The sequence below is a fragment of the Helianthus annuus genome, chromosome 12 (assembly GCF_002127325.2).
Source record: "Helianthus annuus cultivar XRQ/B chromosome 12, HanXRQr2.0-SUNRISE, whole genome shotgun sequence".
Lineage (NCBI taxonomy): Eukaryota > Viridiplantae > Streptophyta > Magnoliopsida > Asterales > Asteraceae > Helianthus > Helianthus annuus.
In genome coordinates this window covers 4178962-4201813 of record NC_035444.2, presented here as the reverse complement: position 1 = coordinate 4201813, position 22852 = coordinate 4178962, and the positions used below count along the sequence as shown (strand labels likewise).

Below are 22852 nucleotides of genomic sequence, written 5' to 3'. Positions count from 1 at the left end.
CATAGCCAACTAAGGAAATGTTATTTGTAATGCCTTGCTCCTAACAGCAAGAGTAAATCTTTCTTTGAAAAACAGATGTAATCCACCCACAACGGTGTTCTTTCGTTTCATTTCAGTTCAAATTTAATAATAGTCATTTACTTTTGTTTTTTATCATTACTAAACAATGTAAGTTACCATCGCACTATAACTGCATACAACGGTAAACTACAAACAATACCCTTAAACACGAAATATTTTCAAATACACAAGTCATAGGGTTAATACATACAGCGCTGACAGCGGGTATCTTGGTAATAGATATATCAACCGCTACAAAAAAGATAGGCATTTTAACACATGCACACAACCTATCTTAAACAAACCAAGTACTTGTCCCTGTTGTTAAAAGCCAACACATGGGAACCAAAAAGAACATGTTCAAAACACCTACTGGTGGAAATAGGTCGCCATCACCTCTGCAGGGGTATGCAGCACTGCACCACCACTAATCAACACAGGAGGATCAACGGCCAAACCATCGGCTGATCCCTCAATCATTAACGGAGCTGTAACCCCCGCATCATCTGCCAAATTTTTCTTGGAACAACCACCGCGACGACGTTCGTACACTAAGCGGTAACGTTGAACAGGATCAACTGGTAAATGCTCCTCCAAGTCATCAGCTGGTAATGGTGCCACGTCAGGATCAACCGACTGAGGATCTTCATAAACAATGCTTTTACATGCTCGATTTGCCCCGGTTGGAATAGCAGGATGGTGTAGCCTCCTCTTCCGAAGCATCGACTTCGTGACAGGAGTCTGCAACTGAACTAATCCATCTGCAGCATCCAAGACTCGGAAAATATCAGATAGCCTCTGCCTATAAACTTTCCGACTCATTTTGTCAAGTTACTAAATCAGGAAAAACGAACCCAATTTATAGAAGGATAAAAGGATAAACAGTTTTGACAGAGATGACGCTAGCAGCATTAATGAAAAACAATCATTAAATGTCACACAGCCACTTTTCAGAAAAACGGCGACGTCAGTAATCATGACATTAGCATTTAAACGTCTGACAGATAATACAGATACTTTGACAAAACCCAAGTCAAACAATGTCATTACAAAAGTCGCAAGGAAGTACAATACATGCTAAACAAAGTAATATAAAATTATTCTTCTTCCGTCTCCTCCGCGGGGTCCAGCAGCAGGCGCATCGAATCTATGCCGTCCTCGTTTACCTTATCCATTAAATCCCCATACGAGGATAGCGGCTCGGTATATGTCGCCTCAAGAGCGTTCAACATGTCATCTTGAAACTTACTCCTCTTCGTATGAAAGTCCGGAGCAAGCTTTTCCAGCTGCTGGCACTCCAAGTAACCCTTATAAACGCCATCATGATGACCAGACTGATTCGCCGCGGCGGATAAGCGATCTAGTAACGCTGTAAAAGGGGGCGATTGTCGGAGATACTCAAACGCCCCCACCAAGCCATTACATATCAGCCAATTCCTCTCATGTTGCATAGCCGCCAGTTGACTAGTCAGGTCACCCACCTTAGCACGCGACCGCTCCAGGGCACTTTCCACCTCTTTCAGGCGGGCAACAGAAGATTGGGTAAGAGCGTTGTTTTGTGAGAGAAGGGAGTCGCAATGGTTTTGAAGTTCTTTAAGCTTCTCTTCTCGCTCCTCCAGCTCCGCGTGTAGTAACCGAGCTTTGGTATGGAAGGCCTCTACCTCCGCAGTCAACCCTTGGTATCGCTCTTGCACCTGAGACACAAAGTCAGTGTCAATTTGAAACTTTTTGAACTGAGCAGACATTTCAGATCTCACATTTTGAGCTTCAGTAATGGCCTTACGCTCTAGCTCCTCTTGCACACTTTTAACTTGAGCAAGAACCCGATCTTTCTCCGCTATATCGCGGGCCCATATTATCCGCTCCTCGGCAAGATGGGCAGTCACCCTTTGTAAGTCATCCTGGGCCTTGTTTTTCTCCGACAAAAACCTAGCTTCCCTCAACCCGGCGGCTTGAAGTTGACTTTCTAAGCGGCACTTGTCATCTTGCAGTTCTTGGATAGTAGCACGTGCCTGGTGAAGCTGGGTATTATCGTGCATCCACCTGCGCCGGATCTCCGCTAACCTCCGGGGTTGACTGACTGAATCAGCCATAGTAGAGTTCATCAGGTTTTCATTGTTCAGGCCTTCAACATATGCCACTTCAGCTGGGGGATAAGCCCGCTCAATTCAGTGTTGAATCACTGGGGGGAAGAGTAGCCTAGAAGATTCGGAAATTTTCCATTGAGGCTGGAAGCGCTTATCCCGGGCATTAGGGTCCCAGCTAATAGTGGGCAGGTAAAGGTGTAAGTCCCGTATAACCGGATCTTTCAATGATATCAAACCTAATCTTGTGAGAGTGCGGAATCCAATCACAAGATGATTCAAGATTAACCGAAAAATATGAAACACGAAAACCAACTAGAAAGATGAACAATGAAGAACAAACCGAAATCACTTTCCAACTTGCACACGTTCTATTACTTTGAAAGCAAAACGTCTGGTACAAGTTGACACACCACCAATCGAATCCTCTGCCTCTCTCTCTCTAGAGAAATTGTCACTATGAAGATCCAACCCTAAAACAAGTTAGAAACTTGTTTATATACATACCTAAGCCCAAGTCCCTACATGGGCTCCCCTTGGGCCTGCTTGGCCCACATGGCCTAAAGCTTGGCCCAAGTGACCTACAAAGGTCCAAAACCTAATATTAACTAACCCGGTAAAGCCCAGTTCGTAACCATAGCCCGTTGGATTAATTTGATGCGTCAGTCTCACACTTTAGGGCCTAACAATCTCCCCCTAGACTGATGCCATCAAATTGTCTTCATAACTTGAATTCAGCAACGTCTTCAACGAAATCTATGGTTGACACTAAGCTGCAGATGTTGTGGAAGTTCTTGACTTCTGAACTCTCAGCACTGGGTCTCTTTCTTCAGCTCTTGTGGTTAGCTTCATATCAGGATCTCGATCAGCATTTGCTTGAAAGTCTTGTCAAAAGAATGTGAGAGGAGGATACTCAGCGTCTCGTATCCGGTTCTTCTGACTCAGGTACATCTTGTTGTTGTGATGCTTTGGGCTTCTTCAGCAACTAACAGCATCTCAGTCTTCATCAACCCCTGTTCTTGATTGAAATCAAATTCTGCACATGCTCACAAACTCATAAGCAAACATTTCTTATGCAACGGGGAGAGTACCACATGAACACTAGGTACATCCAAGTACTTGTACTCGGATTCACAATTTAAACTCTTTCAACTTTTGATGATCAGTCAAATCTTCAAGAACGGTTACATTTTTAATTTTTAAGAGAAACAAATAAACACACTATTTTTGGATTTTTGAATTTTTCTATTTTTTTTTAATTTTTTTTTAACTTTTAAGAACTAAAACAAATAAAAACTCAAAATATAAACAACTACCATAATATACAATTACAATTGCAATGGGATCAAAATTCGTTCTCAGGCAGACTAAGGAACACTTTTCAGTACGAGCCTAATCAAACTGGTCTATGCGATTGCCAATATGTTTGTCCACTTAAACTTTAACGATCAACTTTCAATTTTCAACTTCGTGATATACTTAAGGTAATATTATACTATTATACCCGTGTGTCCCATTCCAAGGCATACCCTCGCGATCAAGGTAAGCACAACGATTCATCGTAGCAGGTGAGTATACTGATGTCATCCTTTAAGATATCCTGATTGTGTCTAGGTCTGCATACAATCTGTTTTATCATGTTTTGATTTCTTAACAATGAACACCCAAATAAATACTAATCAAATCCTGGAAATATAAACAGCACACTCTATCATGCAAGTATCTTCCCTACCACATATTTCACAAGTCCAATCCAGATTTCTGAAATCTTAACTGGGAGTAGGTTGAGAAGAGAACAGAATAGATCTTTTGCAGAGATGGTATAATATACAGATCAAATGAGTTTTTCTCAGTTTGATATAGGTTTATTTGGGTTTCTTTTGGGCACTAGAGGGCCTCTTTCGGGTGTTTAATTGATCTACAGTGCGACAACGTACAGCTAGGTCAGCATGTATCTGGATGCAGCAGAAGCTGTCGTTGCCTAGCACCTCCAGGTCAGCATGTATCTGGATGCAGCAGAGGAGGTACACGACTTTTTCAGAGAAGACTTCAGAATCAGATCAAAATTGTGTGTATCGGGAAAACATACAGACATTCAAATAGAAATGAGCTAATTCCAAGTGACTTTCTTTCCTGGGGTCATGTACAATTTTAGTTCTAAGCAGAAGGACAACCAAGATATCCCCGGATGATTCAACAATATAAAGACCCGAAACCTCAGTTGTTGGCTATCTATCAACGCAAGATTTAAGACCATAAAATCATACGCCGTTGGTATGTTACCCACATGATACATAGTTCGTTATGTTTATATCACTTAGTATCTTTTATCATGTTGAGCGTCAAGCCTATCGACATATCACAGAAGATCCTAGTCTTTTCAGCTATGGCACCTTACATGTGTTAGTCAAAACCCTTTAACAAGAACATTTATTTCACTTCCCATATCATGCAATTTTTCTTTTTGGCTTTTCCATTTTCTAATGTTTTTGTGTTTTTCTCATTTTCTCCCCCTAAAGCAATACATATATACAGCAAACGCTTTTTGTATTTTTCTTTTCTGAGTTTTCTCCCCCTAAACTCTATATATGTCTCTCTCTCCCCCTAAATTTGTGCATAAATCTTGGATTTTTGCGCAAATTTACCATTTACTAGAGAAATGACACTTTATATACAAAGTTATAAACTAAGAAAAAAGGAAAATATTTTTGTTTAACCGTTCTGTCATCAGATTGAAAACTAATCAAAATCAAATCAAAGTACTGAATTTAAACGGTACCTTTTGCTGATCATTTCTTACTTCTCTAATCTCCTCCAAAGGAAACATATCATCTGTAAAAAAAATTTGAACTTTTTGCAACAGTGAAATGTTACCCGTATTATCTCTGGAACAACCGCTATCAACATTCCAGAGATTGTCAACAGCTCCTCCTTGGTTGTTCCTGAAAGGTAAGGAGATTAATAAGACATGGGTACCCAGGCCATCGTGGTCCTGGGATTTCCTGAAGCATCAAAATAAGACACTTCTTTTAAACACAAGTCCCCTTTTGTTTCAAGGATTGGAGACGTTGCTGCTTTGAATTTGGGTTTCCAAATCTGTTTCGGTCTAGCAAACGCATTTGTTGCCTTCGGTTGAGCAACTTTAGCTGTTTCAGGTTTGTTAGTTTTAGAAAAACATTTTTGTTCCTGAGAAGCTTTACGTTTGTTTTTGGCAGCGTTCCAATCCCCATCAGAAGGTTTAACCTTGGGATTCACATTCTTCATTGCCTTAGGTGAAGATACCTTCATCGGCTTAGAATGGTAGTTACCCTTTGGTGTAACCCTCTGATTTTGCATATAATAGGGTACATAGGGACGATGTGTGCAGTTTCTTGCAATGTGACCAGCAATGCCGCAATTGAAGCATGTTTGTCTCTTTACGTAGAAGGCATTCTGATCAGCTTGTGTAGCTCTTGCAGGCCCTGAAGGATGAACCGATCCTTTTTGTGCTTGTTTTTGTTGCACATTTCTTGCAGACGACGATGAATTTGGATGCCTATACTTGTCGTTTGCCGGGGCCTTCTGTGGTGGAGATTTCTTTTGATTCTTCTTGTTTTGATGAGACTGCAAGTTTTGTTCAGAAATCTCACCAGCCTTTCCAAAGACTTTGTTAGCACAGTCAAATGCATATTTTTCACATTTGCCATTAGTGATTGGCTTAACAAAAGTATTTTTCACATTACGGGCCTTTTGAGGACTATTGCTGCCCGTTGAGGACTGTGGAGAGCCTGCTTGTCTTTGATGTTTAGGCTTCTTCTGTCCGCGTCCTTTACTTGCTTGCTTCGGCTCTTGTTGCTTGATCTGATCCTTTTCGTCACTAACAGAAGGTTTAGACTGTTCAACTTTGATAGAATCGGAGAATTCTGGTTTGTCGGAAGAAATACCAGAAACTTTAGTAGAGACTTCAGCTGAATCATTAGACGAATTATCAGCACAAGACGGTTCTGCACATGACACCCTTGAGCTGAATTCACTAGAATCAACTGATTCCAATTTCTCAGAAACAGCTGCTCCAGGTGATTCGCATTTGGAATCAGATGGTTCAGCTGGCTCATTCGCTCTATTTGCCGATTCATGTTTCGTTACACAAGCATCAACATTTTCGCCCAAACCATCAGGCCTGACATTCTTCAACATAGATTGTAAAAATGAGCCAAAAATGTCACACACATTAGAACTTGACGCTTGTTCATTTTCAACGACACCTTCAACTTTAACTTCATCTACAAGGGAAGACAAAACATTAGGATCAAAAGTACCCTTGGACACAAGATTTACCGAAGGAGTCGCTCCTTTATCAACAGGTCTGCTGTTGATTGATGACTTATCAGTTTTAGGACCGTAAGCCATCTTGTTCTCATTCATCAATTCCTCCTCAGTCATGGGTAAGTATGTGTAATTGTCATTGTAAGGAGGAGGAACTTGATTAAAACCCAAACCACGCCCTTTATTTTCCTTGTATGCAAGTTGCTGATCACACAAGTTCTTGACCAGTTTACTGGAAGAATCAAATTTCTTAATGTTAAGTTCGTTAATCTGGTATCTTTCTCTGATATCTTCCAGTTCTTTGGTCAAGATACATACTTTCTCCTGTGCCTCCAAGAAATGGGCAGTTTTTACACTAACATCATCCTTAAGTTTGATGATGTCTTTTCGCTGAGCTTCAATTTTATCTTTATAAAGCTTTTCATTCTTTGATAAAGTAAAATTTTTATTTTTTATGTCGTTGTAGTCTTGAAGCAACTCAGCGTTGTGTAATCGATATGCCTCATTTCTTTTTCTACACTCAGGAGTGCAAAGTACAGAAAGTATCTCTTCACGATCACGAGTAACTTCTTGAGCCATGGGTTTGTTAAACATAAATGCTGAATTTTGTGATGAGTCAGCATTGCCATAGGATTTGATGAGAGAGATCAGCTCATCTGACTTCATTTTGTAACAATTGCCGTCGGTTGTCACTATTATCTGATGAACATTTCGAAACCAACTACAGTTCGCCTGATCTGGAATCTCTTGTATAGCCTCTAGAAGCTTTCTGTTGCTCATGCGATTAGACACCACCATTTCTGCTTTGTCCATTTCAGAGAGCAGTTCAGCGAACCGACCTGTAAGTGCTTCTATGGATTCACCATATGAGTAACTGAATCCTTCAAGTTCCTGTTTAAGCACCTCTCCTTTAGAAGACATTTTAAGATATGATTTCCAAAAATGTGTTCGTTTAACAATTTGCTCAATACAAGCTCAAAAACGAGAACCCGTGTACTTGCTAACTCAAACTCGTTGTACGCGAATCGAGCCCGCTTTCTGAACCGCACCTCAAAAACCTGTCAAAACTTGTCACAAACAAACCCCTTTTTTTATTTTATTTATTTATTTATTTTATAAAATAATTTTTTTTAATTTTTTTTTAATTATGAGAGAATACTTATTAATATTTATATTATTAATATTATTATAAATAACTAATGATTAGGTAATTATTATTACTATAATTTAAAATTACTAAAAACCTAATGATTGTTCAATAATTAACATTATTGTTTTATTAAAATCAAACAAAAGAAAACACAATTGTCGTCTTCTTCTTCAACAAAACCCTAAATAACATGCAGACACTGTTCGTCTTCTTCGTTCGACAACAACTGAACCAATCCCGATTTCACATATGACAGATGTCGTCGCCAAGAACAATGACAATGATAATGTCGATGAAGATGGTACGGACAGTGAATCTGGGATGATTCTGCGGAAACCCGAACTCGAACTCGATACCGAAACGGAGAAGACGGCGGAGGTGTTGAAAATAATGAAAGGATCATTCATATACTATATCTTTAATTCTTTGGGCTCATGTTATTATTGGACTTTATAATAAACTGTTATACATATAATGGATTGGGCCTTATACATTCCAGTTATGTTTTGGGCTTGGTTTGTTGCAAGTTGTTGCAACCGTTTATTGTTGATATAACAAGTTGTTCCAGTTATGTTAGTAGGTAAACTCTTGGAGGGCTAGAAATATAAAGTTCGAGGGGGTCCGATCAGGAGTGATCTTTTTGTTGGACTAATGTGTAACATTTCAAGTTACTTTGTATATAAGGACAGTGTTGATGTTAGGGTTATAGTGAGACTTCATTATTGTTACGCATCATCGCTCACAGTTTCTCTTAAGTGCACAGGAGATTAGGGTTTCGAGACTCTTCTTTTATCATTGCAGCACACTTCTTATCACGTCTGGACACACATCATGTTTCGGTGTAATCTATCTGTGGAGAGTTGCTGTGATTTGTTCATCCTGCTGTCAATTTATTGAAGATCTATTGAAGATCTGGATCATCGTTACTTCGTTCATATTGCTGATCCTGTGTATCATCTTAGATCAGGTTGTGTTATTTCATTCTTGTTGTTTTGTTTCGATTATTCAACTGATTATTATCAGTTGATTATGTATGTTGTATTGTTTGATTTCTGATCTTACCATTTAGTAAGATCTTGGGTGGTTTGGGTGTTTTTCGGTTTGGGTTAAACAATAAAGTTTTGCGTCACGTTTTGTCACTATATATCGGTGTTGTTATTGTCGTTTGTATTTAGATCTGTGTTTCCATACCATTTTGACATGGTATCAGAGCCAAGGCTCTTGATATTGTGATTTCCTCTTGTTTGGTCTAGTATTTTTGGTTTCCTGTGGTGTAGGGTTTCTTTGTCATTCAAATTTTCAAGATCTGTTCAATCGTTTGTAAGTCTTGGGATTAATGGGGTTTTGGGCTCTGACTGAGACAATTTTTTTGTGGTCTTAATGTCTTCCGCTGTTTATTTATATTGGTTTTGTTTTTTTGTTGAGCGTTTCATACCATTTGACTTGAGGCGCTGATTCTGTTGTTCTTCCGCTGTGGGTATGTCTTGATTTGTATAATTGGTTTTTGCATTATTTTGAAACCCTAGGTTGAGCTGTTGCTCTTGAGTCTGATTTTTGGGGTTCTGCCGTGCTCTTGTGTTTTTGAATCTGTTTTTTGTTCCTTATTTGTGTCTGTTCCATTTTGATCCTTGTTTGAAGTGTTTGCAGGTCAGATCTGGTAAGATCTGTACAATTCTGGTGTGTCACAAACCCTAAGTAAGGCCTACTGACGTTTGAAAGGAGATTTCCTGTCATTTTTGAAGACTTATGCCGTAGAAGGTTCAGGGCAAACTAACTAGGTGTGCTTGATTGTGGCTTGATCCAATTGTGTAGTTCTTGAAAACTACAAATTTGATCTTTCTAGGAGTTAAACGCACCCTCTGTAAGATCTTTCTAGTCTTGTCTTGTTTTATTTTTTATTTTTTTGTTGTTGTTTGGATTAGTTGAAGTCGGGGTAGTGAGGACCGGCACCTACTTGTCTGTTCAGTGCTTTTGTTTGTCTGTTATTTGTCTAGGTGGTTCTTTATTCTTAATAGGGTTAAGTTGTGGCTCCTGAGTAAAGGCATGTCCAGGCACCATAGAGTGATGAACCTGGAATCTTGTCCCTGATTCAGCTTCGCCTTAGGGTTGTTTGCTCTTGTTGTCTGTTGTTTGAGTGTGTAGTTATCTATTTGATAACCTGATGTTATCTTGCTTGACTCATTGTTTGTTTATCTGGTCTTTTGTTGGATTGTTCCATGAAATTTCAGTCTGTTCAGGTTCTTTCTTGGGTATGATTGTATGGTAGACTTGTATGTTAAACATCTTGTTACACTTAATCATGAAGAATTGAAATGTATGTGTAGTAATGAGTTTTTTTTTAAAATCTGTCGTTACTTGCAAATTGCACATGTTCTCTTAGTATTGTCTGCAAGGTTGTTCTAACCAGTTTTTAGGAATTTTTAACTTCAAGAGTGTTGCATATGAGTTAAATGTGAAATATTTCTTTAGTGTTGCAAAACTGAATGTTAGATCTTTCTTATCCTTAATGATAGTAAATTGCAAAGTTCAAGTGGTTCCTTATTTGTGTACATTGTGTAGTCTATAACTAGGTTGCACCATGGATGAAAATATTTTTTGGAGCATTTATGTTTTTTGCTATTGTTCTATGATGATCAAATATTGTAATTTGCAAATTTACATGTCAAAAGGGATGTGCTATGTTCAGAATTATGCACACAATAGAAATTGAGTTTATAACAAAGGTTGTTTTAAATTAGATGATTATCTAGGATTTTAAAATTGTGTCTTTTGTGAATCTTCTGCTTGTCAGAAATGTTTCTGAATAAGCTCTGTTCTTCAATTGTATTTCAAGGTTTTTTGCTCATCTGAGAGTTTATTCTGTTTTACAAGGATTTCATGTCTATTGTTTCTGATTGAGTTGAACAGAAGGTTGAATCTATGTATGTTTATTGTTTTGTTATCTTACATGCATCTTTGTGTTGAAGATTGCTTTCATATTTCATCTTCTTTGTAGAAGACTGTCTGTTTTATATGTATGATCCCATAATCGTGTGCTACTGATTATGTATATCGGCTTCTCGTATTGGACTAGTGTTGTGTTTGTTATTTCTTGTTTGATCTGACATATTTGTCTGTTGATGGATGTTTTTTTCTCTAGATGATTTAACAAGGTGTTACTTCTGAATAAACTTTTGTAAATGTCTTGAAACTGTTCTTTTAATGAGCTTTATCGTTAAAATGTATAGTGGATGTTTTGTTTAGGGTTCTCAATGTTAACCAAAAGATGATTGTTATACATAATTTCATGAGCGCTTATGTTTATAATATGATATTAGTTCTTGTTGTATTGATGCGTGTTGCTGGTATGTTGTTCGTCAGTTAGTGTGTAACATCTTGGTCGTTAGAATTCATGTTGTTCTCTGTTTGTCTTGTTATCAAGCTTCTTATACGCAAATGATGGTTTATTTGTTAGTATGAGGAATGTTATATGTCAAATGCGGTTCAAGCTTCAAGTTTTTTATATGGTTCAATAAATTGGTATAAGTTTTCTTGGTTTATTGAAACTCATGTCTCGTTGTCTTTTGTTGTATGATTAGTCAAACTGTGTGGTTTGAGTGTCTCTAATCTGTTGTTTCGCCAAGGTTGTCCTTGATGTCTATGTTTGTTTGTCTATAGTCTTGTTTGTATGGTTAGCTGAACTGTGTGGTTCGTGTTTAACCGATGTTTTTTGTCAAGACTATTTTGTATATGTGTGACAGCCTAGTATATTGTCTCGTGTGAGATATATTGTTCTGGTTACAAATTGTGTAATTTGGTGGTTAATCCGGATTTGTTTGGCTGCATCTTATTGTCTTGCGTATGTCTCTTTATTCTTAGCCTTGTGTGTGGACATTAAATCATGTGATTTTGTGTGTTTTTTTGTTGAGGCTAGAATTGTTGTCTGTTATAGGAGTGTATACTTCTCATTTATCTTGTGATTCATGCCTGTTGTGATGTTAGCTGTATATGTTTTTTTCTCTTGTGTAAGAGATGTGTTTCTGGTTGTGTATTTTCCCAGGATCTGTTTAGGCTGTGTTTTTTGTCTGGTATGATTGGTTATGGTATTCTCTTTACTATCAGACTCGTGTCTTGAATCTTGTGATTCGTTGTTTGTTGTGAAGGTTTAAAGTTTTTTTGCTTGGTTCAAATGAGTCTTTATGTTCTTTACAAACTTTCTTTTGAAATCTTCTTGTAAAGTTGTAAAAGTTTTTGATCATGTCATATAAATCTTTATTCAAGTTCTTCACATGTATTGTCTTTCAGTCTTGGTTCTAAATTCTTAAGGTTGTGTGACCTTATATGTTATCAGATGTGTGTCTGGTTTTTCTGCGGTCATATGATTCTATGTTGTTTAGACCTGTATAGCTCTAGATTTTACTTAGAGTTTCATTGTCATTCTCCCTGTATTCGTTCATCTTGTTGATCTCAGTGCTGAGATCTTGTTGTTTCAGAGATCTTGTGATCTCGATGCTGGTATTTCTGTATCGTGTTGTTGATCATTCAACAGGTTGTGTTAATCAGTTGAATCTGCTTATTGTGTATTACAGATATCGGTTTGTTTACTTTGGTTTGTTTACTTTGCTTTGGTTGTATTTCTGCTCTACTGATTAGTCTTGAGTTTTTTATTTGATCAAAATATGAGTGCTCTCCAGTGTGGTTTTTTATGTGTTAATTGAGAGTTGTATTCGTATGTTCATGTTTAGGACTGTGATTGTAGTGTCTAAGAGTCGTAATTTTTTTGTCTGATTGATATAGGGTGAAATATTGATTAAACCATGGTGACTTGTGTGTAATTCTGCATGTTTCTTCTAGCTTGATTATAGTAGGAAATTGTAATCTCATTCTCTTTTGTCTGTGTCTGTGTTTCTTGAGATTTCAATCTTATTATCTACTTGCTCTCAGGTTTGTAATAAAGGCAAATAACATTGATAGTTATATATCTTTGTTCTCTTCAATCTTGGGGATAAACATGCTTGCTTCAAGTGTTAAAAAAGGGGAACATCAATCTTTTTGAGGAAATGTTGGTTTTCATTTGTTCAGCACCAAGATTGAGGGGGGATGTTGAGAATGCAAGATTATATTATTATATCAATCTTGGGTTGATAAAATTGTTTTAAGTTGTTAACATTTGAGAGTCTTGTGTCAAAACTGTCTGGATGTGGGATGCATATGTAAGTGTTAAATGGGTATGGTTAACATGTATAGTATATGAATGATGGGGGCATGTTGAAAATAATGAAAGGATCATTCATATACTATATCTTTAATTCTTTGGGCTCATGTTATTATTGGACTTTATAATAAACTGTTATACATATAATGGATTGGGCCTTATACATTCCAGTTATGTTTTGGGCTTGGTTTGTTGCAAGTTGTTGCAACCGTTTATTGTTGATATAACAAGTTGTTCCAGTTATGTTAGTAGGTAAACTCTTGGAGGGCTAGAAATATAAAGTTCGAGGGGGTCCGATCAGGAGTGATCTTTTTGTTGGACTAATGTGTAACATTTCAAGTTACTTTGTATATAAGGACAGTGTTGATGTTAGGGTTATAGTGAGACTTCATTATTGTTACGCATCATCGCTCACAGTTTCTCTTAAGTGCACAGGAGATTAGGGTTTCGAGACTCTTCTTTTATCATTGCAGCACACTTCTTATCACGTCTGGACACACATCATGTTTCGGTGTAATCTATCTGTGGAGAGTTGCTGTGATTTGTTCATCCTGCTGTCAATTTATTGAAGATCTATTGAAGATCTGGATCATCGTTACTTCGTTCATATTGCTGATCCTGTGTATCATCTTAGATCAGGTTGTGTTATTTCATTCTTGTTGTTTTGTTTCGATTATTCAACTGATTATTATCAGTTGATTATGTATGTTGTATTGTTTGATTTCTGATCTTACCATTTAGTAAGATCTTGGGTGGTTTGGGTGTTTTTCGGTTTGGGTTAAACAATAAAGTTTTGCGTCACGTTTTGTCACTATATATCGGTGTTGTTATTGTCGTTTGTATTTAGATCTGTGTTTCCATACCATTTTGACAGTGGGTGGTGTACGATGTTGTGAGAAGTGAAGATGATCACGGTGATGTGTGCTAGATGTTCGATGATGAGGGTTGATGAAGAAAGATGATGTTGCAGGTTCCCGGTGATGAAGATGATCGGAGGAACGGTTGTGTGATGCGGCGGAGATGATGACAAGAACAAGTGATGAACCGAACAAGTGATGATGAACCGAACGGTTGTGTGATGCGGTGGTGTATGTTGCCGGAGATCGACGGGACAAAAACAGAAATTACAGGTTGATCGGTGTATGATGACCTGAACGTTAATGAATGACAGAGACCGAAGATGATGATGAACGTTGTCGGAACGGTGATGGTGGCGGACGTCACGTCGGAGTGTGAAAGAGATGTCTCGAGATCAGTTTGGAGAGCTGCTTTGCACGTGAATGACTCCAAGACGGTGAAAAGATTGATGACTCGAGATCTGTAGAGATGAGTCGAGATATCGGTTGCGACTCGGAACCGTAGTTGCGACTCGAGAATTGAGATTGCGACTGAAGATTGCGACTGTGGAGCGATGGACTCGAAACCGTGGTTGCGACAATGGAGGTTGCGACTAGTGATGGTGATGATTCTGCGGTTGCGACAGGATCTTGAACGATGAGGTTGCGAGTCCGGAGGTTGCGACTCAAGACGGGATAACTCGAAACCGTGTAGGTGGTTGCGACTCGAGACTAGTGATGATAAGGAGATTGCTACTCGGAACCGTGTTGGACTTCGGAATTCTTGTGTGGATAAGAATTGTAAACTAAAATCACGTGAACTTTCCAAAGTCAAATATCAGTTTCGAAAATTTGGGATTTTGATAAAGCTTTGAAAGATAATACAGAATATTTAAAAGATTTAAAACAATAGATTATCTAGTAACAACTTTCAAAACAAATCAAAATCCAAAATATAGGAATTTTCACTAAAATTCGGATGAACACAATGAAGAACATCGAAGAACGCGAAGAACACCAAACCAAAAACAACGAATATCTTGAATATTTTGATATCAAACCGAGCCTAGAAACAGGTTCTAAAGGCTCTGATACCACTTGTAAGTCCCGTATAACCGGATCTTTCAATGATATCAAACCTAATCTTGTGAGAGTGCGGAATCCAATCACAAGATGATTCAAGATTAACCGAAAAATATGAAACACGAAAACCAACTAGAAAGATGAACAATGAAGAACAAACCGAAATCACTTTCCAACTTGCACACGTTCTATTACTTTGAAAGCAAAACGTCTGGTACAAGTTGACACACCACCAATCGAATCCTTTGCCTCTCTCTCTAGAGAAATTGTCACTATGAAGATCCAACCCTAAAACAAGTTAGAAACTTGTTTATATACATACCTAAGCCCAAGTCCCTACATGGGCTCCCCTTGGGCCTGCTTGGCCCACATGGCCTAAAGCTTGGCCCAAGTGACCTACAAAGGTCCAAAACCTAATATTAACTAACCCGGTAAAGCCCAGTTCGTAACCATAGCCCGTTGGATTAATTTGATGCGTCAGTCTCACACTTTAGGGCCTAACAAAAGGTCATCCACCAAGCGGGTACCATCATCAGCAATACCGCTACTAGACCCTCCAGCGTCACTGACAGCAGCCCCTCCGACACTGGTTGCCTCTTGAGTAACGTGCACGACGGGCATCTCCTTGTCAGCAACAGAAAAAACACTCAATGGCAAGTCAAACAAAGAGGAAGGAGCGACGCTGGAAGTAAGCGACATGGAAACTGGGCCAACGGTTACAGTCACAGCGGCGGTAGGTGTAGGCGGCGGCATTGTACAACTAACAGCGGCAGTAGCACCGACTTGAGGTATTGGCTCCGCAACGCTACTAACGTTAGAACTGGGAAGCACTACCCCCGCATATGGCATTTGAGTTGATATCACATTTTCAGCTTGAGCCCCGATAGATGTACCTACATACAAAGTGGCCAAATTCCAGTAACGAGAAGCTTATAATTTATAATCATATTTAAGGACAACAATTACGTACCCAGCGGAAGGGCATAAGCAGCTTGTACAGCCTGAAACGCGCTCAGAGTAGGAGCAACAAATGTTTTCCGTTTTTTTGATATTGGACCAGGGCTTATCATCGCAACGGGAGTAGAAATGTCACCCCCGGTAAGCGCTGTCCCACCAATAGAAGACGCGGACGCACTAGACGCCATATACTTCCTCGCGTTAACTTTTATCCGGGTTGGTTTTTTCTCCACGGAAGGAACACAGCTACTGGGGACGAGCGGCAGGGGAGCAATATATGCAGCAGGATCTGCTGGCAAAGCGGGTAACAAAAACTGCTCCAAATGCATCCCCAACACACCCGGATCCCCTTCGTTAAGCACTCGGTCTTCGACCGTCAATGCAAGATGCCGCGGAGGGTCAACAAAGTCAAATAGACTCCAATCCCCTACAAGGTACATAAATATTATGACCGAAACAGTAACACAAAAAAAAAAAACAACACAACAAAGTATACCTGCATCGTCCCTTCGAAAGGAAGGATACTGCTTGATGTCATGCCACAACAAACTCATGCCTGCCATCACCAAGGCACCTTCAGGTATTACTGTGCACTCGAAAGGACGACCACACCATTTCGTGTAAAGGGCGTTCGACACATACGCGTCCTCAGAAGGACCGTCATCCTTGACCTTGTCCTTCGGCCCCTTTTCCCTCCAGTACATCTCACCAGGAATCACAGAGGCATCAATATAGAAAAATTTCTTTTTCCAATCCTTGTCTCTAGAACTGGTTGGAATGTCTCTAAGATAAGAAACATCGGTATCCCTCTGGTCAAAGGTGAAAAAGGGGGATTTCCATACAAGAACGAAGAAGGCCCTAAATACAACCAGTTCCGGAATATGACCTAGGGCTATACAAGCGAATTCGAATTGGCGAAGTTTCACCAACCCAAGTGGATGTAGTTGGGAAATGTGAATACGGTAATAATCAAGTACCAATTTAAGAAACCTGGTAACAGGCAGTCGAAAATTGCAGAATTTGAAGAAATCACTAAACAATGTGATTTTGCCCTCTTTTAATGGAAACGTTGTGTCCGTTTTCGATGGCAGCACAGGATTCCATTCAGCCCTGATGCCATAGTCTTGCACAAGGTTGTTGTAAGATGTAACACCCCACTTACAGAAAAGAGCATCGGTGCTGGCGGAAACAGAAGAAGAAGATTCACCGATTTAGAAGCCATTTTTGATGAATTGAGGACGTGCAAAGAAAAAGATGTGAGGGAATGGAATTTGAATCCTCACAAATAGAGGTGTTACTTATATACAAAGGCAACTTTTCAAATTCAAAAAGACGTACGGCAATACGTGTCAAAACAGGGTAAATACAGTTGTCATCCCAATGATGACCTAACTGTCACGTCCTATCTTGTTGCCGTCATTTCCCCACAACGTAACGGCACTAGACCCGACGAAATTAGTACCAAACAGGATATACCAACTTTTTTTTCTCTTAGTCCGATCTCATTAAATTCATTTCATAACTTCGGACTGGGGGGACATGACGAGGTATGACCCGCATCGGTCAACTCGGCCCGGTCACTACCTATTATTTTATTATAAATAAATAATTATAAATGATTATTCTAGAACCTTCCATCTCCGCATGGAAGTTACAAAACCAAATCTCCTTCTTTTTGGGAAGATCATGCAAATCCCTAACTTATCGGAATCCATCCTAAATTAGGAGAAACCCTAATGACAAAACTATAAATAGAGGTAAACGTATAAGGTATAGGTCATCTTGTTCTCATACAACTTTCTCTCTTAATCTTTACTCTCATAAACCGAGACTTATTCTCACGCCGGAGGGTGGTTACAAGAATAACCCCATTCCTGTAACGAGTCCTAACGGCGTTTCTGTTTTACAGCCAATCGTTCGGGTCATTGATCATTGAAGTCCTAGCCAGATATTACCGTTTAGGTCAGTGTTTCTTCAGTATTTAATCAAACTTTCAAACTACAAGTTGGTAATGCCCATTTTAATAACATATCCTCCTAAAAACTATTTAATGCTGATAATATTATTGACTTGGGGACAATCATTGGATACAATTTTATATCTTTTTCATTAAAAATCTTCTAAAGAACAAATAATATTCGAATGTTTAATAAAATACTAAGAATTCTTGATTATTACTTAGATGCTTAAAATAATTATAATTCAAACAAAATAAAACATGTGTTTTGCAAATAAAGTTACTAGTTTATGTGAAATATCATTTCAAAAATATTATAATTTTATTCTAACTTATCACCATGTATAATTGGAAGGTTGATTACTTTACATCTGGTACAAATGTATCAAAAAAAAAAAAAAAAAAAAAAAATTACATTATCAACCAAATAGTTAAAACTGAGACAGAGCCACAGAGGTCTAGGGGTGTCGATTAGGTATGTTAATCGGATTTTGGGTAGTTCATTGCAGGTAAATCGTTTTATAGGTTTGAAAGTCTAAGAGTTAACTGACATATATTTTGAACGGCAAACAAACATAATTATAATTTACTTCTATTAACCGTCTATGCATGTACCTTCCAGATTTTGAACCCTTCACCTGATAATTATTTTACTAGCACACGATGTTCCTTGGAACAACAAATTCTATACTTGTTTGCACATGTTGATCAGTTAGCGAACAAATATTAAGAGGGAAGAGAAAAAAATATATATATAAAGCATGAATTTTTCGCGTAGATAATTACTAGATTCTTTAAAAACACTAGAGTCCATAAAGGTCATTCTCGTGACCAAGTGTCAGCGTTCTGATCCTCCAAAAAGTATTAAGAAATCATATTTAATAGATGTTTCCGGCAATTGACATTTGTAACAATTCTTATTTTAATCTTAAAAACTACCATTTGCAGTACTATAACAAATACAAAAAACAATTATAAGGAAAGAATAACACAAACAACTGACTTCCAAAAGAATCTTTTTTTTTTTTTTTTTTTTTTTTTTTTAAGATTTACTAAAGAATAACACATAAATACCACTTCCACAATCAACCCGACCCATAAAAATCAATTTCACATATGAAAATAAACATAAAAACACCAAAAGAAAAAACAAAAAGGGAATTTAAAAAAATAATAATCATCTACTCTATATTCAATTTTTTACTGTCGATTGTTCGGGTCTATGGTGTAACGGTAGCAGGTGAGTTTCGGGTCTCGGTTGGAGGTGTATGAACGTCGGATCCCTTTGACGGGTCATCCGACGATTGTCTCAACCCGTCATCCGTTTCAGCCCGATTCATATCCTCCATCATCCTCACGACCTCTTGCATTGCAGGGCGTTGATCTGGCACAGTCGATACACACGCCATTGCTATTTGCAACAACTGAACCATCTCTTCTTCTATATTTTGATATCTCATTAACTCCACATCAAAAACCTCGGCGGTCCATTCTTCTCTGACGACAGATTGGACCCACCGCGGCAAGTCAATCCCTTCCTCACCCAACGAGGCTTGGTTTGGAGCTTTGCCCGTTAAAAGCTCCAATAACAACACCCCAAAACTATACACATCGGATTTGAATGTGGCTTTTCGGGCCTCGAGTAATTCTGGGGCCCGATAGCCTGTGACACGATTGTTTGGGGAGGTCAACCCGCCAAAGAGGGTGTTGAGGCCGAAGTCTGACACTAAAGCATCCCTATTGGTGTCTTGTTTGAGGAGGATATTGGATGCTTTAATATTGCCGTGGACCACTTTTCCCGCCACGTGTAAGTAGGCGATTCCCTTAGCGGCACACAACGCGATTCTCATCCTATGCTCCCAATCGAGCGGCGTTCGGCCTGAACCTCTACTTCCTGCAAAACAATCATGTTTCATACATCGTTGAACAACGCATAAAATACTTGTACCGTACAAACAACTAATGCAAGGTCCCAAAAACTCAAAAAAGGACAAAGGGGGCTTGAGAATGAAGGCAACCAAATAGTCCAAAGGACAACAAGGGGCAAAAGTGGAAGAACATTGTCTTTATCATGATTAAAGGGAAACATGAGGGGTTGTGTAGCAATTATTGGTAACTAAAAGGGGCTGAAGTGTAACATTTACTTCACTTGTTAAAAGACATGGTAGCCCACATAGATATCATGCGCTTGGTAGCGTATTTCACACCACATGCATTATGATGAATGTCATTGTTAAAAGATAATAAAACATAATCCCGACAATTATGTATATCTGTACTTTAAAACATTTAAAATAACAAAAATTAAATAAAACAATATTAAAAGCATTCCAATTTATCTAACGAAACCAAACATGTTAACGTTTAATTTATAGATTCTAGTTATAAAAAACTAGACAGATTTCTACGAACCAAACGATCCTAAAATGCATGTCTCGTGACTCGTCTAATAAATGGTTTTTTAAAGGTGAGATGTGACAACTATTTATGCTTGGAATAAAAGCAGACATGTTTCTTTGGTTAAAAGCTAGAGCAAAATTTAGTAATATTGTATAGGAGAGATGGGAGGATTTTAATATTAGAGATATTATGTCGTAAACTTTTATAGAGGGTAGGGGGTTTCTCTTTTGTACTATTTTTTGGGTTTTACAGTATATGCTGGTCTGTTCTATTATCATAGAATCCAACTGTTCAAAAAAAAAATTTATGCTTGGAATGTTGAATATGTTAGATGATCAAACATAACAAAAATAATATGTTTTTAGATGCAAAATACAGTTATAGAGTACAAGTTTTTATAGCATGATTTGAGTTGGAACAAAATACAAAAAGAATATCTTAAAAGCTAGAAACATGGTCCCAAAGACAAGCACTTTGCACCAATTGCCGGATTCTTATTGGTGGAGAAAGTACAAGTAAATTGTAGCATAATAAAGACATGTTTGACCATTCCAATAACACTTTCATGCATTAATGGTTGTACCTTAAAACTACCCAATCACCCATTTCATCATTTCCATTTCCTGTACAGCTATGTTTTGATGTGAACATTTTCTGTACCATTACTCCTAGTCAATTTACCGTTAAAAAGGTTTCATCTTGTACATAATGCAATAACACTTGTACCCGGAAACATATCCTAACTCCGTAACACTCATATGAATATGTGATATTGCAATTTGCACCCCCTAAATATGATCCAAGATTTTCCCTTGAAAAAAAATCCAACCACAAAAATTCTAACTCCGTTAATTCCCGAAAGATTAACCGTCATTTTCGTCTCTATAGTTTGTCCAATTATGTCAGTTCAGACCAAATTTCAAATTCATACAATTTCTCTCCCTGACATTTTTGAAACATGTCAATTTTGTCCAAATACATGAGTAGACTGCTATTTTCGTCCATGTGGTTTGTCAAATTATTCGATAACCTTAGTTTTTTGGACATAACTGAATGTTTCAAAAATGTTAGGAACGGAAATGGTATGACCTGAACTGGCATAATTAGACAAACTATAGGGACGAAAATGACGGTTAACTCTTCCTACAATCAAAACAACTTATACATAATTTAGTAACACTTGTACCCTACAACATATCCTAACTTTTTTAGCATTCATGTGATCCTAAAAAATTAGATGATACATATTCTAAATCTAACCCATGAATTCCCATAATCCATATGCAACAAATCAACCAAAATAATAAAAAACCAATAAAAAAATTAAAAAAAAAAACTTACCATGAAGAAGAGCAGACAAGCTACCAGCAGGCAAGTAATCATAAACAAGCAACTTCTCATCCTTAGAATAATAATAAGCCCTCAACTCAACCACATTCTCATTCTTAACCTTCCCCAAAACCTCCATTTGCACCTCAAACTCCTTCTTCGTCACCGTTACATCCTTCAACCGCTTCACAACCACCGTCGTCCCCTCCTCCAGCACCGCCTTAATAAATCACACTCGTAATCAGTAACACTTAAAGAGGTAGTATTATGTAAATACGGTTATTTTTCCCGCTATCCTAAACATAATAAATAAATAAAAATTATTAATATTTACCTTGTACGAAGTCCCAACACTCCCTTTTCCCAACACCTCAGCTGACGCCCTCAACAAATCCTCCAAATCAAACCCATAAATATTCTCAAAAAACACCAGTTTATTCCTCCCACTCTCCGCTGACGCACCCGTTACGTCATCCTTCGAAGACGACGTCGTTCCAACATCCGCACCGGTTCTGTAACCACCCGGTTGAACCGGTTTTGAAACTTGCTTACTTTGTTGACCCGTTTTTGTTTTATTCCGACAACATAATAAAACAATTAATAAAATTATTGCGAGTATTAACGCCGACCCAACTGCAATGGCGGTTATTGCCGCCGGTGAGAGTTTGCTAGATTTTTTTCCGACTACCGGCGCCGGAGATGGAGCCACTGTGTTATTACAAGAAGGTAACGGATTACCACACAAATTGATATTACCGGAGAATGACGTCACTGGAAACTTAGATAACGTCATTGGAACGGTGCCGTTTAGGTTATTATTAGCAACATTGAAGTTGACTAAACTCTCCAGGTCAATGCTCGGAAGTTCGCCGGAAAATTTATTGTTTTGTAACAAAAGGTTCGTAAGGTTTTTTAAGTCGTTGACTTTGACCGGAATTTCGCCGGAGAAGTTGTTAACGGAGAGATCTAAATGTATTAAGCCAACGGTTTTCAACAGGGTCGCCGGAAACTCGCCGGAAAAGTTGTTGTGTTGGAGAAAAAGGTTTTTGAGGTTAACGAGGTTGGAGAAATCGGGTGGGATGGTTCCGGTGAGTGCGTTGGACCGGAGGGAGAGTGTGCGGAGGTGGGTTAGGGTTCCGATGGTGTTGTTGGGGATTTTTCCGGCGAGTTTGGCTCCGGGGAGGCGGAGCTGGACGACGGAGGAGTTGGTGGGGTCGCACGTGACGCCGCGCCACGTGCAGATGGGTTGTGATGGGTTCCATGAGTAGCGAGAGTCGTGTGGGAGGTTGTTGATGAAGGTTTGGAGGGCTTGGGTTTCCTGAGTTAAATCGGAGGTGACTCGGTGGTGGTGTAGGAGGATGAGGAGGATGGTTGTGAGAAAAATGGTGAATGGAGACATGGCATTTTAGAGAGAGAGAGAGAGAGAGAATGTCTGGTTTTAGAGAGAGAGAGAGAGAGAGAGAGAGAGAGAGAGAGAGAGAGAGGGAGGGTGTGATG

The 22852-nt window shown here is 38.5% G+C and overlaps 1 protein-coding gene across 1 annotated transcript; it reads right to left on the bottom strand.

Moving 5' to 3' along the window:
• Positions 1–18703: 18703 nt before the first annotated feature.
• On the bottom strand, positions 18704–22852 carry LOC110893831 (probable inactive receptor kinase At2g26730). Its single transcript, XM_022140975.2, has 3 exons — positions 21690–22852; positions 21368–21575; positions 18704–19520 (listed from the first exon to the last, which is right to left on the bottom strand). Exons 1-3 carry the CDS (start codon positions 22752–22754, stop codon positions 18847–18849), a joined length of 1947 nt encoding a protein of 648 aa, XP_021996667.1. The 5' UTR covers positions 22755–22852; the 3' UTR covers positions 18704–18846.

Excerpts from the sequence above, each read along its gene's own strand:
- LOC110893831 (XM_022140975.2), bottom strand. The coding sequence starts at position 22,754 with ATGTCTCCATTCACCATTTTTCTCACAACCATCCTCCTCATCCTCCTA. Across the intron at positions 21,576-21,689 it reads GTGTTGGGACTTCGTACAAG|GCGGTGCTGGAGGAGGGGAC; the intron begins GTAAATATTAAT and ends TGATTTATTAAG. Across the intron at positions 19,521-21,367 it reads CTTGTCTGCTCTTCTTCATG|GAAGTAGAGGTTCAGGCCGA; the intron begins GTAAGTTTTTTT and ends ATTGTTTTGCAG.